Genomic DNA, 22,722 nt, shown 5'->3' on the forward strand with positions numbered 1-22,722 from the left:
AACACGATGTCATAAAATTTGGACTGTCATTCATTACGTGATGATAAACTTTAAGGGTAAACATTCACAATTTGTTTGATAATGAACAATTTTCGTGTGGAAATTTTTTCTGTTCTGTTTTTATCGTTTTCATATCATTAACTTGCTCGTCGCACTTTCTCAACCAGACTTTCGTTTCCAGAACTGAGTAGACTTATTCAGAAGGCGAGGCAAATATTTCCTGGGGCTTTACCCCCCCCCCCTCCCACCCCGAAAACAAAAATGGTCCAAAATACTGCACATAGAAGCGCATGGAGGCTCTGATGCTACGCTGACAGTGGATGTCGGGTGCTGGAGCTATTATTCGACATCTGTGCGTGTTGCGAGTTGTCAGTAGATATCTCGACACTTCCTTTTATTTCGTATTAATTATTATAGCTACAAAGTGGATAGCGAATCGGCAGTTTGACAGAATTAATAAAACATCAATCACAAATCACGTTATTATAGGAGTTGATATAAACACAATTATATAAAAAAATATTTTTTATTGTTTTATACGTAAAATTCCATATTCACCACTATAATACAAAAAAAAGTGTTATTCCGTTTCTGCACGCCACCCTTTCCCCTATTGTTCGAATTCCACGCGCGCAAAAGACGAAGACCGGAAGTGCGACTGTTATCGCGGGTCCGAGCTCGCCGATTGATCTTCTGCTGTTCCGCGGGCAGCTCCTCGTGCCTCCGATACTGCGAAAAAAAATTAAAAAAGCGAGTCGTTTGTTTCCTTCTCCTCGTCCGCTCCTCCCTCCCGCCTGGCGAGCGGTTACCTGCGAGGAACAGCGCACGGAAGTTGGCGTGCTTAATTCGGAGGGCACCTCCCCTCCAGTTCCCGCTCCCCCCCTCCCTCCTCCTCATGGGCCATGCCGAGCGACCGCGATGGCGGCTACTCCTATCAGGCATCAATCGGGTTGGCTTGGGGCGGGCGGGTGCGAGAGAGACGGAAGAGCGAAGGGAGGGGAAGGTTAGCGGGGCGCGCGAGCGAGGCGTCCGCGAGTAGATGCTCTGCTCTGCGTCTCCGTGCTCGTGTTATTCTCGAATCAGGTGGGGAGGAAGAAGAAGAAAGCTTGTTTAAAAATCTCATGTACTTATTCTTTTTGAGGTTATTATGCACGCCTCTCGGGGCCCCTGCGGTCTATTTCTGGAGCGTAGCGCTGCAATCTTCGGTCGTGAATATGGCCGCCTTTTTTTTGTTCTCTTTTCTCGTTTTCTTTGCAGCCATGATGGCTAAGTGAAGCCACCGGATCATAAGCTAGTAGGCGGCGTACTTGGAAGGTCGTGTCTCTTGGGAACGGAAGGTTTGTGCAGTGCGTTTTTCTTGCGATCTGCCGTATGTGTGTGTGTGGATGAAACTACTAACAGCGTATCAGTACGTGTGCCACAGTGCCAGTGAGGTTATATTTGTTTATTGTTGTGAATATTTTTGTTTTTTATTTATTCTTTTTTGCGTTAAAAAAACATGCGGCTCGGAGTTCTACGCGAAGAGAGCTATGATTGTAGCGAAATGTCGATCTGGTTGAAAGGAAAGTGACAGTGGCAAGTTCTACTCGTATTGATTTTCAATTATCTGTTTTACTCCGAACAGGGTGTTGGTTTCTTTGCACTTCAGATTATTTTTTCCAGACTTCCTGGCATGTGAAACGCAATTCTGTGATAGTGTTGGTTGTCAACTTGAGTGTTTATTATTCTTTTTTATTCATGCGTGTGATTTATTTTGTTTTTAAATGTTGATGACAGGTGAACTGTCAAGAGTACGGCTGCCGGCTTCAGAAATCAAGCCGTTTATGTAATTACGATTTATATTATTTGTGATAATGCAATTGTGAATACGGTGTTTATAATTTTTTTATTTAAAAGAAAACTATTAATTTGCGAATTAGTTATTTTTAGTGGAACTAATCCATCGTGCTTTTAACTCCAGGAGTATCGACGAGAAATGTTTTCTATTCGCAGTTTTATACCCAGTGTGTGGAAATGCACTACAAATTATTTTATGCTCGAACTACTGCATATATGATTATTTTTGTCATGAATAGGTACCGGAGGGGTTTGCATGTTTTAATCGAATCTCAGTTATTCCAAACTTAAGGTAAATATATTTATTTAGTTTATGATATATAATTATCAAATTTGTTTTAAAATGGAAATAATAATATTATAAATGGAATGGACTTATTTAGCGATTAATTTTTCAAAGTGACTAAACAAAAAAAAATATATGTTTTAGCTTATGAATCGCAAAAAAAAAAAAAAAATCTTAAGTGAATTACATGTGTTAATGCGTTAAAAAACACATAAATGCCTCCACCTTGTTCATAAGCATTATTCGACTTTTTATGTATTCAGTATACAAATTGTAAATAGCCAGTTGAAATGTATTGACATGCTTATTGACATTTTTAAAATTATAATTATTTTATTACTATTTATTGGAGTTGTCTACTGGCGTGGACTTAAACACTGTCCTAAATTTAACATTTACTAATAATAATCCTGTGTGTGCTGCACGAAATTATTATTCCATTAAGTACTTATAAAATTTACAAGAACATTTTATAATTTAAGTATGCCAACCAATAGGTAAACTTATTTTGCGCTCTAAGATAGGTAAATGAACATTTTATATTTAGCCAAGAGTTTTCACTCAAGTTTATCGGTTTTTAAAACTCCCGCTATTCTATTTATTGATGGTAATTTCCCACACTGACAGTCAGGCATGGCTGTTCGCAGTGCGCGGGTGTGGAGGAAATAAACGGAGAGTACTACTACCTCTATGGCTGCAACAATGGAGTTAAGTAGAAGTGTATGTCTTCCGATAATGGAGCCTCGGATGAGTCAGTATCGTTATTTTTCGTCATTACCTCTTTGTGCCGGCAGTAAGTAGTTAGCGCGCCCGCAGCACTTCTTAGATGAAATTATTTTAGCGTGTTCTAATTAGTCTGGCATACTTCAAACTATGTTTTGCGTTTTTTAAGCTTCGATCGTTAAGTAGCATACTCTGCCGCACAGCAAGAACTGCGTGCGTGCGCTAATTATTAAAAATAAACACATTCATTTCCTAAATCAACTGTTTGATGATTTTACTGTAAGCAACAATTGTATGCACAGCAGGCCTGCCGTATTTTATCAAATTAATTTAAAGGTTTACTGAACATTCGTTTGACGTTAAACAGAATTTTGGTAATTTATAAGATAAGTTAACGGAACACAGATTAAAAAAATATAGCTATATATATAAAAATTGACTAATTATATATATAAATTGACTAATTATATATATATATATATATATATATATATATATATATAGAATTAGTCAATTTATCCGTGTCACGCAACCTTTTGAAACACGACCTCTTACGTATAGAGATAAAGTTCAGATCCACTGTGCATATAATGTTCCTTGTTAGACGGTAGAGTGCTCCGACGTTTCGGTCATTACGCCATCTTCAGAGCGACAGTATGCTCACTCTACGACGTTGGAAGTGGTAAAAACCCACAACCCAAAGAAACTTAAGATATTGACCGCGAAAGCGTCGCATTTCAGATGTGTTTGCTGGTGTCATGCAGTGCGAAATGGCTAGGAGCGCACGTCGGTGGCTTGGAGACAGTATTTTAGGATGATTTGTTCCGAACGAAGCGGAAGAGGTTTCCTTCGTCTTCAGTAAGCGAGCAGATATTGCTGTTCTAACACATAAATTAAAGTATAAATTACTGCGGGGTGTTCATCTGTTGGTCACGTAGGAACTGCACTGATGTTGTCACGTGATATACGCACGAGCACGTCCTCACAGGGTCAAGATGTAGTAATTGAAGGAAGTGGTGATGGCGCGGAATGAACTGTTAGTAGAAGTACCGCGCGGGTTCGGGTGCACCGGTGCTGATGGCGGGCGGTGTTGGTTTGCAGGGGCCGCGGTAGGGGACGCAGCGATGCCCTGCGGCCAGCACATCCACTGAACACTCGCACCAAGCCAACACACCAGAGGGCCAGATGGGAGAGGTGTCTGACTCTGAGCAGCAGTACAGCTTGCGATGGAACGACTTCCACGCCAGCATCCTGTCGTCGTTCCGACACCTTCGTGACGAGGAGGACTTCGTGGATGTGACTCTGGCCTGCGAGGGCTGCTCCTTCACCGCGCACAAGGTTGTGTTGTCGGCATGCAGCCCCTACTTCCGCCGCCTGCTCAAGGTAACCACGCCCTTCTCCGGTAGCCTGCACCAGCAGTGCCTTCCAGAAATAAGCATGTCCTGTCTTTGGGTTGTGCAGTATGAGAGAATATTTTGGAGCAGCTTTTAATCTTGCATTGTTGACTTTATTACCTGATTTATATCATCGTATAGAGTTTGAAACTTTCTTAACCTTACTTTTTTACTTTATGAAGAGCAAGACATCACACATTAAAATTATTAATGGCATTGGATCACAGCCCATTTGATATGCCCTAGTTAAATGCAAGCTTTAAATAGCTTTTAAGCATAGGAAATAATATTGCATGCTACCAATGTATTACTTATGCAGGTAAATTTTATTGAGAAAATTAGTGTAAGTGAAGTGTACTCTAACCAAACAATAATGCTTATTTATCACTTGTTATTGGAAATTGTTAGCATCACTGCATCATCTAGGATTGTAAGTACAGTCATGAATACACTATCAGTTATCTTTCTGTGTCTGTTCTTTAGTGATAGGACAAGATAAACAGTAGCAAAGTTTATTTGAGAAGAGTTTTGCAATGTTTGTGCAAGACTGTCCTATTTTATTACTGTGCTTGCATTGTTTCACATAGTATTGCACAGCCAGCATGAATGAAACCACTTGCAAATCCATGAAATCCTCTGGATTCTCATAATCAATAAAAATTAAGAATATTATGACTGAGGAATAGGGCTGCGTGCAGAGCCAGGTGATTAAAAACTTAACAGGTTGATCAAATCGAGGAATACTTTCCTTTGCCCTAAGCTCCATCTGTGCAAGCCAGCCTTAGCCTCGCCCACTGTGTTAGAAAAAATGTACTGCAATTTTATATAATTTAGGTATTGATTTAAATGCAATATGTTTCACTGTGGCATTGCTTATTACTTTTTTTTGTTGCAAAATTGGCTTTAGATTAATGCTACTCATATTTGCCATTTGTAAACAGAAAGGGTTAACTGATAAAAAACAAATTTTGGTAAAGAGTTGGTTTGAACACTTTTTATTCCCAAAAATACAAATAATTCATGAAAAGTAAGGTATTTCATAATCAGTTTGTAATGAGAACCCTGAATATTGTTAATTTTCCCTACACTTAAGTGTATGCTGTATGGTTTTTTACATGGTAATATATAAGTATTGTGCAGAACTCACATATGTATGCAGACTCCTGATATTATGGAAGAATATTGCTTGTTTTTGATTTTTGAAACACAACATTTCACACCCAACTGTGTTTGGCTCCTATACAAAAATTGTATACTGCAGTGGAATCTGTACACAACATTTAATTTAGTAGACTAGTTTTACTTGATTCTTAGTTTTAAATTTACAATGAGATTTGTTTTTGGGTTATAAAGTTTTCGCTATTGGGGTTACACTGAGCTATGTCGGGAGAGGGTTTGGCTGAGGGCGTGGAGCCCTTGTCCTCAGGCCAACCCGTGCCAGCACCCCATCGTGATCCTGCGCGACGTGAAGCAGAAGGACATGGAGTCCTTGCTGCGCTTCATGTACAACGGCGAGGTGCACATCGGACAGGAGCAGCTTTCAGACTTCCTCAAGACCGCGCAGATGCTGCAGGTGCGCGGGTTGGCAGACGTGCCCACCAAGGACTCTCACAAGGTGCCTCCCGTGAGTACGCAGGCTGAGTGTGTTACTGATCGCAAGGCCATTAGGACGATGCTGTTTCTTTTACTTCATGATCATTGGAGATGACTAGAGACCCGTAAAATTTGCGGGTTCATTTCGTGTTATGCTAAAATTCAAATAATTATACCTTAGTGCTGCATCTGTCATTGGTTCACTGTTAATTTGGAGGACTGAGGGCCAATTAGAGATCCTCACTCATAGAAGTGTCGAATCACAGGCCACCCAGTCGAGATGACTCACAAGTCAGCAGCCAATGAACAGTTGGCATTTGCCCGAGTGTGTAGAGGATATTGGAGTCTATCCTGGAGGTCATTGAACCCGCGAAATTGTCGGGTCTCTAGAGTAGACATGGGGCGATAGATGTGAATGGAGTAGTGCCGGAGTGAATGAGTGGAGGAAACGGGAGCAACCTGAGAAAATCCATTGGCTCACGGCAACGTCCACCGTGTTCCCCAATCTTTGGAAAATGCAGTTTTTACCTCGGCAGGAATCAAACTTGAATAACTTGGGTGGGAGGCAAGTGAAATCACCACCCGATCACGGTGGTCCTTTTAAGAGCTCGAGATATGGTAATGCTCGATGACACAGACCTGGAATGTTCGGAAAGAAGTCTTACACTTCCTATGGTAAGGAACCATCCCAGAATTTTCCTGGATTGAGAGTCTGGGGAAACATAGTGTACCCAGGTCCTCTGGGTACTACCACTACGCCCCTCACTCCATATGTGAGTTTGCTTTTGCCTGTCTCTTCGTTTATGGAGCCCCTTATGGAAAAACATCAAAAATTAATTTCCATTGTTTGGGAAGCGGTGAATTCTGTACCCGAGGAAGGATGTCTGCATAAGGCTATCAAACACAAACCTGTTGGCATGTGGTCTCCTGAGTTGACTCTACGACAGTGCATGGCCGTGTGTTGCTAGGGCTGTACAGCATCCGCCAGGTAGTAGGGGGAGGCCTGTGGACATTCTGATTTGTCACCTTGTGACTTGCATTTTTTTAACAGCCAAAGAATTTCCTGAAGAGGTTGTTGAGTTTAGCTGTTCTGGATTGGTTCAATCAGCAATAATTCCTTGTGATGGGAAGTCTGCACCACATGTAGCAAAGAGTTCCTGTGTCTATGTTAAAGCCACGTATGACCTCCATCTTAACAATGTTTCACTGAATACGACCTCTTCACTTGTTTGTGCAACCTTGACAGTGGTTGTACTTCTTGAAGTGTCAGGCCATTCAAATTTCATTCATCTATGGTTTTTCAAACACCTCCAGGAAAATGCTGGAATTGTTTCTGACTATAGACAGTGGTCAATTTCTTTCACAGCATCCCTTATAACTGAATAGTATCATGTGATGGCATTGTATTGCAAACTTTAGAAAGTTTCACTTCATGTACGATGCAAATTGTAACGACACAACGTAATGTTTTAAAAGTAAATGTTTCATTTCAATAATAGTATTAGGTAAAACTAAAATGTATTCTCATAAAATATTAATTAAATAAATTTATAACCAACTAATTTTGGGAATTGACAAACCAAGTTTAGGTAAGCTCGAAATAGGCTCCATGAAATAACAAAATGAAAAATTATTCAAATAAATCAAAATGGAATTTAATGGATAACACTTTCTTGATCATATTATGTGAAAAACATAGCTTGCATCAATGGTCAAGTCTAATTCACGAACAGAAAATATGAACAAATTACATTTTGGTTCAAATGAAGCTAAGTTAGTTACTAAGAATTCTAACCATTGCTCAGTTCTATCACTTCAAGAAAACAAATTAAATGAGATAGGTAATCGTTCAAAATGTCATATTCAAAATAATGACAACATGAAATTAAATTCACTACCAAATATCCTATGTAAGTACTCGGACTTGAACTCAGTGCTTTAAGAGCGAGACCTCAGGGTTTAGATTAACCCAAGTACTGAGTAAATGAAACTTAAGAAGTGAGTAAATAAAATATGGAAAAAAAAAATCCAAGATCATAAAGTTAAATTGTTGAATGTTTTTACAGGCAACAGTTTGAATCAAAGCATTCATGTTTGAACAATATTTTAACAAAATTACAGTTGCTGAAACATAAGTCTTTAAAATTAATTTGGTTTCGAATTTTGGACAATGATATAAAATACTCTCTGTAAATAAACAGTAAATTTCAGGAAACTTATAGTATCTCGTAAATCAGTCTTGATAATTTTCCTGCCTACTTGAACATGCTAAACAGCTCTCCACATGTTTAATCCATGTCACAAGTTGGGTTCATCGCTTGATCCTGGAATCCAATCTTAGGATGAGGTAGTGGTCCAACGTTGAATTTAGCTGGGCTGGGTAGATTATTGGGATTATTACACCAACTGACATAGCTCCTTCCTTCCTTGCTAGGTCCTGAACTGGTGAACCCAATGTCTTGAAATCGCAGCATCTTCAGAACTGTGCAGCTAAGTTTAACTGGCTTGCAGTGTTTATTCCAAATTGACAGTAGATTTGTTGTCCTCTTCAGTTGTAATTTTATTTTCAACATCGACGAATATTCTGGTCGTCTCGTAGAACTTTTCTATCGACGATTTTATTTATTTTGAAAATGACTTAAAATCAGTTAAATATAATACCAGTCTTCATTACTGTCAACCGTAGACACTTCAATCTAGTCCAGGATAATATTTTATGAATCAATCACACATCCTTTAAAAATGTTGTATTAAACTGTTCACAATAGCAGAAAAGCTTCTTGCTTTTAGGATGGTTCTATACAGACTGTTCTTTTTCTAGAATGTCTTCTTTTTATTCACCTCGATGGCCAAACTTAAGTTCTTGCATCAAACATAAGATAATCAAAATTTATGCTTTGCTTCAAATTGTATTCTTTAAATAAACACATAGTTATAAATATTTTGTATCACTTACTTAAAATCACAGATTTAAAACATGTATTCAACTAGTCAAAACAATCAAAACCAAACCTTAAAATAAACAAACATATATCACAAAATTTCATGGTTAATAGAGAAAAAACATCACTATGCAAACTTTCATGATTGTTTTGGAATTGCTGGAAATTAATATTTAAGAATATCTTTAACAATATTGGCAAGACATTAAGCTCAATAAAAAAAGTTATGGACAGGATTTATTTGAAAGTCGCCATGAATCGAGAGAAAATCCTGCTTAGTCGCAGTATTCGGCAACTTTTATAGCTTCATCACTTGCTGCCAACTAGATGGCTAAGACTGCATCCTGTGGATCACAGACTGTACCGACTGCTTTGTAGTCTTTGAAAACTGCTCACTCCTACATGAATAGCCAAGTGGATTAGATTAGTCCCATTTACCATGGTGTACAACTAGTGACAAGTCTTTTGAATTATCTCTGCTCTGTTGATTATACGGAGGACTCACTAATAAAACCTCAACTATATTTAGCAAAATGAAGTATAATTTGCAAACAAATAACAATTTTTCTAGTTTAATTTTCTGCTGTGTACAGATCTGTAATAAATTTAGAAGCTTGTAAGTTACATGTTTATATGGATTATTTTATTTATTTATTTATTTATAAATTGTGACATGCACACCAACACTGAGAAGAGATTACAGGGGTGTGTACAGTACAAAAAACAAACACAATACATAAGAGACACAACAGACAAAGGACACAAAACAAATAATAATAATAAACAAAAAAAATTAATAAATTTAAAAATGCAGAAAAATAGTGAATTTAGAATACACAGTTAATTGAAATGACTGCAAGTGCTACTAAAATAATTTACTAATTGGTTAAGCTTGTTACTATTGGGTCTAAACTATTACAATTGCTTATTAATATAAAAATAATATAATTTTTTCTCTTGATTGTACAGAAAGTAGACGTAAGTCGACTATTATTATTATTATTATTATTATTATTATTAAAGTGTACAATAATTGTTTTAATAAATTTAAAAATGTTAGTGGTGTTAAATAGATTTCTAGATTACGGGCCCTTCATGCATGCAGCGGATTGTAGCGACAGAGTGCTGGAAGCAGCGTGATGGAGGGACGTGTGACGGCTTGCGCAGACGACCAACTCGCACGCGTGGCCGCAGCCGAACGACGCGCGGGACAGCTACGCGGAGGAGCCGATGTCTCCGCCCCTGAAGCGCAGCCGCAGTAACGACCACCACCACTTCTCGCCTTCCCCCGCCTCGTCGGCGGCCCAGCACAACAACGGGGACCAGCAGCTCACGAGGGAGACGCTGCTGGGCCAGGCGCTCGAGGGCATGCCGCCGTCCTTGCACACGCCCAACGCCTCGCACCAGGTGAGCGCCTCGCTGTGCCTCAGGCCGAGTCAATGTGGTAGCACATTTAGTATTTGTTTTCAAATGTCTTCTCGAGAAACATAATTTTATAATTAGCGGACGTTTTACTTCAGGTACCACAGTACACAGAATGCAGCACTGAACTGAAAATCTCAAGATTGCGTTTCAAATATGGAATCCAGGCAGCATGTTTAACAACTGTCGCACTTACATCAACATAAAAACTGCTACGTAATGCCAGTCACAAATTACTGGGCACGAGAGTCTTGCTGTTCTCGCCCAGCTGGGACTTGCTAAGACTGGGCTTCATCCAAGCGTTACGAACATGAACAAAAAATCTTTTGGTCAGAAGTATCTATGAGAAATCCGCCAACTTTTTTTTAAGATCTGCGAAACAGCTGATAGCAAGACTTTATCTCCTTTGAGAAGTTTATTCCTTTATTCCTTCTACTCAGACCTTCCCAGACGTGTGCCTCACTCCGACTCCCTGTCAGCATGCTGTGTCTCACAGACTCGCTTTACCTTGTCTCACTCAAGTGAATGAACCTACTTGCAGAACCAGTACATTGATTCTAATAAGTCTCCTTGTTCATCCCTCGTGCTAGGCACTGTACAATGTACACCTCCATATACTCACTATATTTATTAGACTTCATGATAACATTGAAGTAAAAAATAACAAATTTTAAAATATTTTTCCACCCCACAAAATAGTGGCAAATTATTTTGAAAAATTATATAGGGTGAGTCTGAATCATACCTTCAGACTTTGGCTGCAGGTTCATCACTTAAAAATAAGTTGAAAACATATTACAACTTGTAAAAAGTGCTTCCCAAGACAGGTACATGCCTTTGAAATTGCAGCTGAACAAGTTGTTTATTGAAAATAATAAAGTAAGCATTTGTGATGGAAAGCCAAACATCTAAGAAATGTCTAATTGAACAAGTTCTACAAACTTTGCAAATCTTGTCGCTGAAGTATAATTATTTAATTGAAATAATTTAGAATAACATCCTTATATTCCATAATTTTTTTGTGATGCAGAGGGGTAATGGTTTTTTAAGGCTGTTTGTTGAAAGAAAAGAAAAAAGTTGTCTTGTTATTTCCCCACCACTTTATAGAACAACTAGAATAAAATTTAGAAGGAAAAAATTGGACACCTAACAGGTGTGCAACTCACAACACTCAGTTTGAAACAAATGATTAGAATCAGGTGCTGGCTGTGATATTTAAGTGATGTACGTATATGCCAATGGAGGTATTTCAAAGAAAACATTAAACTAATAAATAAACTAAAACAACTACATGTGTTACTTAAAGCACTATAAAACCATACATGTCAACAAACAGAAGAGAATAAATGTGGTAGCACATTTATTTGTTTTCAAATATCTTCTCAAAACATAATTTTATAATTAGCGGACGTTTTACTTCAGGTACCATAGTACACAGAATGTAGCACTGAACTGAAAATCTCAAGATTGCGTTTCAAATATGGAATCCACGCAGCATGTTTAACAACTTTCGCACTTACATCAACATAAAAACTGCTACGTAATGCCAGTCAGTGCTATGATACGTAGGTGTGGTCCGGCGGTAATTTGGGCACTCTGTTTCCAGCGGCTGTCTTGTGGCATGGTGACTTCCAGAATTGGAATGAATTCTTTATGTATTTATGTGCGGAATTTTGGGAACTGTTGTACCTAAAGTAAAATTTCCTTTAATGTTCAAGTTATATTTTATGAGAAGATATTTCCTCACAAATAAAGGTTCTTCTACCTTTTGTTCTCTTGTGTTGTTTGATGACGTGTGGTTTGTTCAGCATTCTCGTTATGTACTTTAAGTTACTTTTGCAGTAATTTTAGTTTTAACAATTAGTTAAATGTATTCTTCCAAATACATTGGCGTGTATATCACTTAACAAATACGGCCTCCCATTGTAGGCAGTTGTTTCAAACAGTGGTTTGTGTGTTGTACCCCTGCCAGCCGTCAAAGTATTTCCCTCTAAATTTTATACTAGTTTTTCTCGAAAATGGTGGGGTAATGTTAGTATAACAAGGTGACCTTTTCGTACTTTTGACATTAGATTAATAAAAACTACATTATACCTACGCCTCACAAAAAAAAGGGATATATGGTTGTTGCCCTAAATTATTTCAATTAAATAATTTTATACCACTGGCAGATTTGCAGCATTTTTAGAGCTTTTTCTGATTAAGCATCTCCCAGTTGCTTGGCACTCCATCATGAATCGAATGCTTTATTTATTTTATTCAGTAAAAAAACTGGTTCAGCTGCAACATTCAAGGTATATACAGCTACTCAGATGTGTATGAAAAATAATGCTTTTTCTTTTTGCTTACATTTGCTAGCTATGGGTCTATGTCCCTTACAAATGTGTTAACATGAAAGGAGGGATATGATATGCAAAATTTAATTTGTAGCAGCACCATCATCATTTCCATTTGGCAATTACTTCTGCACAGAATTGATCGTTAAACAATTTACATCTTTATTCAAGTTCTGTTGCTTAAGAGATTAATGGTTATTACATTTATATTTATGTAAGCAACATTAATGTGTATCATAGAGAAAAGGGGGTGTTAAAACGCAGGCCCAAAGGTAGTGCGTATCGTCACACTGGCAGCAGTCGATGTGGCACCTCCGCGGCCTTGTGCGTGGAGTGACCAGGTGTCTGCGCTGGTTCCAGATGAAGGGCAACTCAGACTCGTCGCTGCAGGCCCACTCCACCGGCGAAGACAGCAACTCGAGCGACACGGCGCCGTCCGACCGGGGAGGCCCGCTGTCCGACCTGCCGGTGCACCCCAAGACGGAGCCCGGCGACTACGGCATGATGGAGGATCAGCACCCGCACCACCTGCATCACCACCCGGGCAACGGCAGCCTCTCGCTCGAGTCTCCGCGTACCCCCACCTTCCCCTCGGCGCTGCTCGGCCTGCCAGGTACGCCTCCGCACCTCCCGCAGTTGCAGCTCATTCATGGGGCAGCACTTCTGTACACTGCTGTACTCGCAGCAGGGCCGGCGTGACCATACAGGCGAACTAGGCAACCGCCTAGGGCGCCCAGTAGCTGGGGGCGGCGCAGCACGACACATAACAGCTGATATAATATCTTTAACCATTATTGAAACTAGATGAAAATGGATTTTTGTAACAGTTTGGAATATTTATATTGATATAAGTAATTATTTGAAGTCCACGGTGACCTGTTTATGATTTGTAATAAGTAAAAAAGTAAAAAAAAAAAAAAACACAACCCTGCTTACATTTGATTGTTGACAAAATCTTAGGCTTATATGATGTATTTTGAGGCAAGGATTTTTTTTTGGTGGTGTCCGGTCTGCGGGGGGGGGGGGGGGGGGGGGGGGGGCATTAAGGTTTTTTGCCTAGGGCGCCAATTTACCTTGCACCGGCCCTGACTCGCAGGCACCATTGTACTGCCTGGCTGGCATCAGTCTGTACACTAGGACAGTCAGTCTGTACACAAATAGGACAGTAAGGTTGCAGCCGGGACAGCACCTGGCAGTCTCTGGACAACTCCTTGGTTCTGTCAAAAGTCCATCTGTGCCTCTTTGCCTCTTCCATCTAGCGATAGCATGACTTCGGAGACAACAGGTCTGTCATAGGTGGTCATGGTGGACTAGGTGGTGGTCTATACGGTCATAGTGGTCTAGGTGGTCATCCGGGACAGTGAAGAGTCACAGTGAAGAGAAGGAGAAGGAACCCTGGTTCAACTCCATTCGCACCCTCTCCTGCATCTGCATCTCTCATCTTCACGCCTATGCGAGGTTCAGGAAGCTCCGGACTAAAGTGGCATAAGTGGTCCTTTTTACTGGCAGAGCTAAGTGGAGGTTAAAGAGGCAGTAATTAACAGCAGTCTAAAGTGTCATAAGTGACACATTTAAGAGGCAGAGCCTGTAGTCTTTCAAACCAATCTGTTTCCAATGGCAAGAAACAGGTTTTTGATTATAATGCAATCTCAACTTTAAGTTTACTACACATTTTTTTTTTAAATCCCATATCACAGTAAGTCCAAATTAAAGAAAACCTATTAACATACCCTATTGGTCCGAAGATAGGCAGCCTTTTTTGCCAGTTTTGTCAACCTTGAAATCTAGAGTCGGCCTATAATGGGGCACTAGCCAAAATAGTACACTAGAACCTCGATAATCCGAGCTGGATGGGACCGGGGCCAACTCGGATTATCAGAACCTCAGATTATTGGAAATACGAATAAAAACACGCAAAATCAATTTCTATTACATATGTCGATGTTTTAATAAAAAGAAAATACAAACATATTGAAAGGCAGAATAGAAATATATACATAATTATTATTTTTTAAAATAATCTATTATTGTTTTTTTTGTTTTTTTAATGCTCCTCGCTTCTCAGCTGCTCGTGTGCTCCACTTCTTAAAAAACATTACGTCATTTGGCGTGACGTCATCTTGCTGCTCCACGTATTCGAGTGCCTTTTCTAAGCGTAGAAACCCATCTGCATGGCTAATTTTTTTGTTGGTTTCTTCTTCCTCTTGTTGTCTTTTTCGGTGTCCTCATCCTGGTTGTTGACCATTTCAATAATTTTCTCATCCGTCAATTCTTCAATTTCATCACTGTCTAACCACTTCTTAACCTCTTCAGCACTGGATTCCATTTCGCAGCCAGGGATTGCCACCATTAAATTCAATAGAGTCATATTATCACAGTCATCTTCAACTGTTTCTTCTTCTTCACTTTGTGAAACTCTCGGTTTTATAAGTTTTGACCAGGATTTCTGTATAGTTTCCTGTTTAATTTCTGACCACGCATCAACTAACCAATAGATAACCTGATAACGTCTTTTATATTAACTGTTTTTAGCATATATACTAATGGAGCGTTGTCAATAACCAACAGTGCTTTTCTCGGTAATTGTCGTTCTTTTAAAAAAGTTTCTACTGAAGGAACAAATTCCTCGAAGAACCAATTTTTAAAAATGGTCGTATTCATCCACGAGTTCTTTTGATTTTTGTATGCGACGGGTAGTGCGTTCATATTTACATTTTTAAAAGCTCTAGTATTTTTTGACTTTCCTATCACCAAGGGACGAAGCTTATATGTCCCAGAGGCATTGGAACATGGCAGAACAGTAATTCGTTCCTTGCTCTTTTTATGCCCAGGAGCGGAAATTTCGTATTTGGATGCTAGACTCTTGTCAGGTAGCATTTTAAAATTTAACTCAGTCTCGTCACGGTTATATAATTGATCATGTGTGTAGCCCCCTTCTTCGATCATGCTTTGAAATTTTTGAACGTAGTTTTCAGCACCAGCAGCATCAGCTGAAAGCTTTTCTCCTGTGATATGCAATTGCCGCACACCGTATCTTTATTTCCATTTATCCAGCCATCCTTTACTGGCATTAAAATTGCTTTCACCTTCTTGTAATTTATTATGAAAATACTGCGCTTTTTCTTGTAATATAGGCCCAGAAAGAGGGACAACTTTTTGCCGCTGTGCTAGAAACCATGAAAACAAAGCTTCACTTGTTTTTTTGTACTCACTTTTTTCATACGAGATCTGGATGTTAGCCTGAGAAAGATTTTTTTGAGTTTGCCATAATTCCAATTTCTGTCTGTTGGGCCTCCAGTCACCCACAGTAACAGCACTCACTCCTAAATCACGCGCAATTGTTTTTAGCGGCTCACCTTTATCAACCCGCGTCAGCGCTTCTAATTTATCACTTAATGATATTTCAGTATGTTTTCTTTTACTCATACTGGTTCGTAATAGAACTGGGACGTAACTACATAGATGTGCTCACGGCGAAGAACTTATGGGAACTAAAAATTGCCCTCTGGAGGGAACGCGGGGAATTGACGAGGGAGCGGAGGATCTAGGCGGACGGAGAAAAGGGGTTTCCCCCAATGTTCTAAAAATAGATTCTTGCGACTTCTGACAGGGGTGGGCTGCTACCTGCTATGTACAGTCACTTACCCAACTCACCCCATCGGGCTTTCCTCCTCAACGTAGCCCTGGCCGTCCCTACGTGTATGTGTGTTTGCAAAATTCGTATTTTTTTCTTTCTCATAACTCCCGAAACTGACTCGGATTATTGGGAACTCGGATTATCGGAGCTCGGATTATCGAGACCCTAGTGTATAATTAAACACATACATTTCAAGGAGAATCACTTATGGCATTAAAATGTTATCAGATATCAGATATACAATTCATTGATCTAAAATTACACCGTACTTATGTGGAATTAGTAATTTTTCCAACTTAGAAATTTAGTGAACACACTTAACCCCAATAACGTATCATATTTTAAGTTAAGTGCACAGATGTGGTCACTTGTAGCACATAGCTTTTAAAAGCTCGTTCTGGTTATTTTTGAACTTATTTAACAGGCTGCTGTAATTTTATTTGCTTGTAAAATGTGGTATTTACAGTAAACAATTAGTAAAAACAGCAATTTTTCCGTAAGGTTATTTACCGTAGTATGCTTTAGTTACTCTTCTACCACAGGAAAAACAAAATGGCACCAGATTTGGCAGCTTGTAATTGCGACACGAATAAACAAATACCGGTATATACCAACAGTAACAAGAACAATAAAACCTATTTGCAATATTGGCTGTTTTATGGTTGATTCATACACATTTTACATGAAACCATTTTGGGTTTTTTACGCCAAAATTAAACATACCGGTAAATGTTTTTACGTCACAATTTCTATGAACTTAGAAAATGTAGCCATTGCAGTATAAAATGTTGGCACCACTACAAAAGAATGTGAAGATAAACGGAAACACAGCTTATATATATTTATATATTTTGGTAAGTAAGAATAACACATTTTGTCAGTTCAATAAATACTAACTTAATTGAAGTGTTACTGTGGTAATATGCTGCTGATAATCATTTTAGTTAGTTAAAATTTATTTTTACCTGATTTTGAGTGTGCTGTAGAAAGGGTCAGCCTATTTTCGGACCTATACAGTATTAGTTTAGTAACTGAAAAGGTAAGTTTGGATTTCCTAATGAAACTGGTATCGACCAGCATAACAACTAACAAGTAATTCAAACAAATTAACTTGGATGAATGAGGGGGAGGCACCTGAAGTCAGCTCTTAAATACACAAACCCTGCACCCACTGTGCAAGTCAAGGCAAAGAGAAGAGGGGGTTTGAAAATATCACTGCAAACTGATATCGTATTAACGAGGTTTCACTGTAGGTACAATAATTGTAGGAGACAAAACTGCATGTTTTTGGTAATGTGTTAAAAACAAAAATTGAATATATTACTGGGCTCTAATGAATAGTGCTGGTTCAATTAGTAGTATTTATATTTGTACTGTGTATGGTATAAATGTGTATTGTCTATGCAAAAATTGATGAGTTATAATACTTTTTTGTCATCTATTAAAAATATTTTTAATAAAAATTTTTATTTAAGTGCTGTCTTATGATTTACAAATCTTGTTTTTTCTGGTGGTATTGGTAGTTGGATCGGTATCAGTTTTGTTATCCGAATCACTTCACTAAATCAATACCAAATCACGGGGTAAGATCAAAACCAATATTTCTCCTATAAAAAAAATTTTTATTTATGTAATTTCTCCCCTGTTCGTATTGACTGCATGTACGATTTTAATACTATACTTAATTTATTTGACAGAAAATAAAACAGCAAATGTTTTGAAGCTGGTGAAAAAATGGAAACTGGAACCGTTTCAGAAATAAAAATGAAAACAAATGTGAGATGAAAACAGCATGAGGAGCTATGGAGTGTGGTGCGATCTTTATCTATAGCTGTTAAAGTGCACCAGAGGGAACCTGAAGACATTTTGTATTTAAAAATCCTTTTTAATTAGAATCGTGAAACAAATTGAAGCCTTTAATTCCAATTAAGTGCAAATCTATTTAATGTATTTTCTGTTTGAATAGGAATGTCACAATGAATTGTGTGGTACACCTTATGTTCATCCTGTACTCAAGCCAGCCTATCGGCCATCAAGTTTGGTTGAGGCACACATAGAAAGTGCCATCCATTAGAGTGCACTCAATAATGGCCCTTACTTGAGAAATACCATATTTTCCTGAAACTACCTATTTCTTCCCCTCAGAAATGGAATTCGAAGGAGATATATAAAAATATCTGCATAAATATATTTTATAGCTTGTGTAAAATTCACTGTTTAGTACAGCGAAACCCCTTATTTACGTTACCGTTATTTACGTTTTCCCGTTATTTGCACTATATTCTTTAGGTCCCGTTTAGTTCCCACTTAGTCCAATACAATACTTTCACGCGAATTACGTCTCAAAAATCGAATCCATCCCGCTATTTACGTCACGTAACAACCATAGTAGGCCTAAAACATTGTGAAAAACGTAACGTTTATAGTCTGCAATGAACATTTTAAATAGCCAAATATACATATTTTATAACATGAAAAGTTGCTTTATTCTAAACATATAATAATTTAAGCCTAGGCGTGTAAAAGTCCGAGTAATTATAGCAGGAGACAATCTAAAATGTACTAGGGAAAAACGTAAACTCACGAATGTATAAACGTAACAAGAATGTCGGAATCGGAAATATTACGACTTTACGAGGCTGCTTGTAAGTTCTGATACTATATTTATGTCTCAACTTAGCCGAAATACTGGTACGAGACATAAACTTCACAAGATAAAATGAGCGGAGTCTTGGTAACTGTTTTATACGTATTTTATAATTTCGGAAGTATTGTACAGTTGACACATATTTTTTAAACTATCCATTTATTTCTGGGGATTGTAAATAATTAATTATTGGTATCAAGACATCAAGATGAACGTAAACTTGAACATGTCACGACAGCGAGAAAACTTGTGCGTATACCAATAAACTGGTATTAGAACTGGACATAACTGGTACACGGGAGGTGGAGCTTATATTTTTTTCCGCTAAGCTCGCATCTATAGGCTGGCTGCTGATGGAAGGTCACGAGTCTGGGCGGAGCGTTGAGTGAGTTATACTGCTCATGCGTAGCTCAGAGAACAGAGAGAGCCAGCCGGCGGCCACGCCGCGCCATAACAACAGCTGATTGAGTACAATGACCTTTCTCTGCGCACGGCATGCTGTTGATGGTAAATTTCCAATTTGCGGCCCTTTTTTTTAAATTTTTTTACTGTGGTGCAATGTAGCCCGTATTTGTTATGAACGCTGCAGGATACGACTGTATTTTAATTAACTTTAACATATTTCTTACTTTTCCCTTTATTTACACTTTCCCGCTTTTTACAATTTTTTACTTTGTCCCCATGAAAAGTGCAAATAAGGGGTTTTGCTGTAGTTTATTTTGACAGATTAATTTTTCTAACTTATCTCTATCAAAATGAATGGTCTGAGGTCGGGATCACTCCCTTTGCACCCCCCCCCCCCCCCCCCCCACCACCCCTCATCCTCCAGACCCGCCACTGAATTACAGCGGTACTTATGATTACTAGGAGTGTGCGAACACTCAAAATTCTGAATTCGACCCAACTTAAAAATTGTTTGTTGCTTTTAGTCTCTAAATGCTATGTTTAAACTTTAAACTTTGATTTGGTGAATACTAATTATTGCATCATCATAAAATCCAAAGCAAATCCTACAAGGAAGGTTGTTATTCATAAACAACATTCAAGGAATTAAGAAATTTTTTATAAATGTTTGAAATCATGAAATAAGTCATTGGTTTTCAGTGCCATCTTAATAACTATTCCTCAAATACAGTTTAAACTCTATATAACGACACTTAACGGACTGAGCATTTTTCGGCGTTATAGAGAGTGGTCGTTAAATGGAGAGAATAAAAAATTTTATTTTACTATTCTATAATAAATAATAAGTATTTACTAATATAGTACACATTTTACGCATGAACACTTATATTCATACAAATAACACATTGCGTATAGTCAGTTATATTCGTCTGATTTTTTTGCTGCTCCAATATTTTAATTGTATTTTCTTACGTTTCTTCTTATTTTAATTGTATTTTCTTTGTTTTTCCATATTGTATACACGGTAGAGCGGCTTAATCCAAAGTGTCTTCCAACATCACTGATCTCTTCTCCCCCCGCTATTGAGCATACATATTAATAAAACTTTTTCGTCAATACATAAAGATTTTCATTTACTCACCATGTTTACAGTTCGAAAGTCTGTAAGGAACTGCGATAATGATAATGTGTAACAACTTGACAAATGTCTAGTGACCGAGGTAAACATGTGCAAGATGATCATACAAAAACAAAAGACAAAATATTTTAGAATCTCCGGTACGTAGGTCAAAGTAAACACGTGCTAGTTAATACAACAAAAAAACAGCAAACAAGAGAACGTACACAGCTGCAGTTCTTATCAATTTCGGCAACTTAGAAAGTACTGCTTAATGATTTATATTGTTGTCATTAAATAGAGTGAGCGTGACGCTATATAGAGTGTGTTATTGTATAGAAAACAAGGTAAACCAACCAAAGTCAAGCAATATCGACGTTTTAAGGAGTTTGACGTTAAATCGAGTGACGTTATAAAGAGTTTACACTGTAGTTCTGAATCCTGAGCCGAGGCAATGAACTCAGCTGTGAGTTTAAAGAATTGTAATTCCAGGTACAGGAGTTATTCTTTTTTTTAAATTTGTTAAATTATATTTAAATAATTAAATTAATAATGATCTAAAACTGTTAACCTAATTTTGCTCTGATGTGTTTTTTTAAGAGTGGTCTAAATTGCACAAAACTATTTAAAAAAAATTCATTTATAAAAAATATTTAATTGTGTTAAACAGGAAAGGGAGGGAAGGGATTTTATTGAATTTTATTGCAAGAGGTGAAAATAACAAGGATTGAAGGCAAAAAAATCATAACTCTTTTAGTACGTATACATAAATACATACTAACAAATCCATTATTTATTGTAAAAAAAAAAAGAAAGTATTATCCAAAACTTTCACTGAAATTTTTTTGTTGAGATGAACTATTACTGCAAAGAGTGGAAAGAACAGGGGATGAAGTAAAAAAAAAAAAAAAAATCCTTTCTTACTACTTTGAATTGGTCCAAAACAAATTTTTAAACAACTAATTATTAGTTCAAGGGATAAAATATAGTGTTTTATGGTCAAAATAAATTCATAATACCTTAGTAGGCATATTATTAAATTCATTATAAGTTATTCAATACTCTATACATTGAATTATAAACTTTAGAAACATTTTTGCTGCAAGTAATGAGAAAATGTTTAGTCATTTTAGAATATTGGAGAACATATTGGATGTTATGTACAACATTTAAGTTCTCAAAATTTTTATGAGTTTCCAGAATATTTCAGAACAAATATGTAGGTACTTGGAAATCTACGTACGCCTGTAGGCTCTGCTGAAGAGGGATTTTTTTATTATTAATATATGTAACATTATTCTTCATGTTGCATTATTAATAGATGTAACAGTATCCTTCATGTTCCATTATTAATAGATATAACACCATCCTTCATGTTGCATTATTAATTGATGTAACAGTATCCTTCATGTTGCATTATTAATTGATGTAACAGTATCCTTCATGTTGCGTTATTAATAGATGTAACACTAGCCTTCATGTTAAATATTTTGTCCTGGTCTGTAGAGATGTCCAAAAAGCATTTTCACTAACATTTTATGAAGAATGGTGTATGTAGATTTGTTGACAAAGCGTGATTATGTGATAGTAATTTTAATGTTTAATAAAGTGTAAGATTGTAGTTGATACACGTGAGTTGTGATTTTTTTTGGGGCTGAGCAAGTCTGTGTCATTGTTCCAGGAATTCCCGGTTTACTTCCCGGCCCATCCGGTCTCCACAACAACAGCCAAGATCCCAACTTCGGTGAGTAGTGGTTGCTTTTGTCCTGTGTTGGTGTCTGTTGGTGGAGTGCTTCTGATCTTCAACCATGTAGATTGTGTTGCTTTTGGTACATCACCACATGCTTCCAGCTCAGAGCCGCCAAAACTGTCATAAATCGTCAAAAGTGTTGTATTATAACATCATCTTAACTTTTCACAGGGGTTGTTAAGCATGAAGAGGTTCAGTGGGATGGTTATGATAGATATTTAAAAATTTTCCTTCTTTTATTCACCCCTATGTTTAAAAGAATAATAAAAACTTAACTAATTCCTAATTAAAGCTTAATCGTAGTGTGTTAGGGCTGAGCCAAATACGGTTCCAATGTATCGGATCTGTATAAAGTCGTTAATGTCAGAGTCGTGCATAACCATTACCAATTTCAAAACAAAATGTGTGGGTGGAGTTGAACTTGGCGCATGTTGCAATGTAATGTGCAGTGACTGCTTAACGGGAAAAAAAAAGAGTTAATAGGTGTGATCCAAATCTTCGAGGTAGAAGCTGCTTATTAGTGGAACGTAAGTATGTGAACTGGTAGGCTTGTTCCAGTGAAAACAACATAAGACTAGCAAATGTTCAGAAGTAAATATGTATTGATCAGCATTCAAACTTGCCAAAAAGCAGG

At 37.7% G+C, this 22,722-nt stretch overlaps 1 protein-coding gene across 3 annotated transcripts in view; it reads left to right on the forward strand.

Annotated features, from left to right (window-relative positions):
- Positions 1-983: 983 nt before the first annotated feature.
- LOC134542095 (protein abrupt) overlaps positions 984-22,722 on the forward strand; it is a 92,846-nt gene continuing 71,107 nt past the window's right edge. The window contains exons 1-6 of one of the 3 annotated variants that reach the window (XM_063386021.1): positions 984-1,337; positions 3,947-4,228; positions 5,666-5,863; positions 9,942-10,181; positions 12,893-13,145; positions 22,020-22,082. In XM_063386021.1, coding sequence (XP_063242091.1) covers positions 4,031-4,228; positions 5,666-5,863; positions 9,942-10,181; positions 12,893-13,145; positions 22,020-22,082 — 952 coding nt within the window. In that variant the 5' untranslated portion in view covers positions 984-1,337; positions 3,947-4,030. The remainder of the gene's footprint in view (positions 1,338-3,946; positions 4,229-5,665; positions 5,864-9,941; positions 10,182-12,892; positions 13,146-22,019; positions 22,083-22,722) is intronic. The other 2 variants (XM_063386020.1, XM_063386022.1) reach the window with 2 other exon arrangements.

Source organism: Bacillus rossius (genome assembly GCF_032445375.1).
Source record: "Bacillus rossius redtenbacheri isolate Brsri chromosome 4 unlocalized genomic scaffold, Brsri_v3 Brsri_v3_scf4_2, whole genome shotgun sequence".
Lineage (NCBI taxonomy): Eukaryota > Metazoa > Arthropoda > Insecta > Phasmatodea > Bacillidae > Bacillus > Bacillus rossius.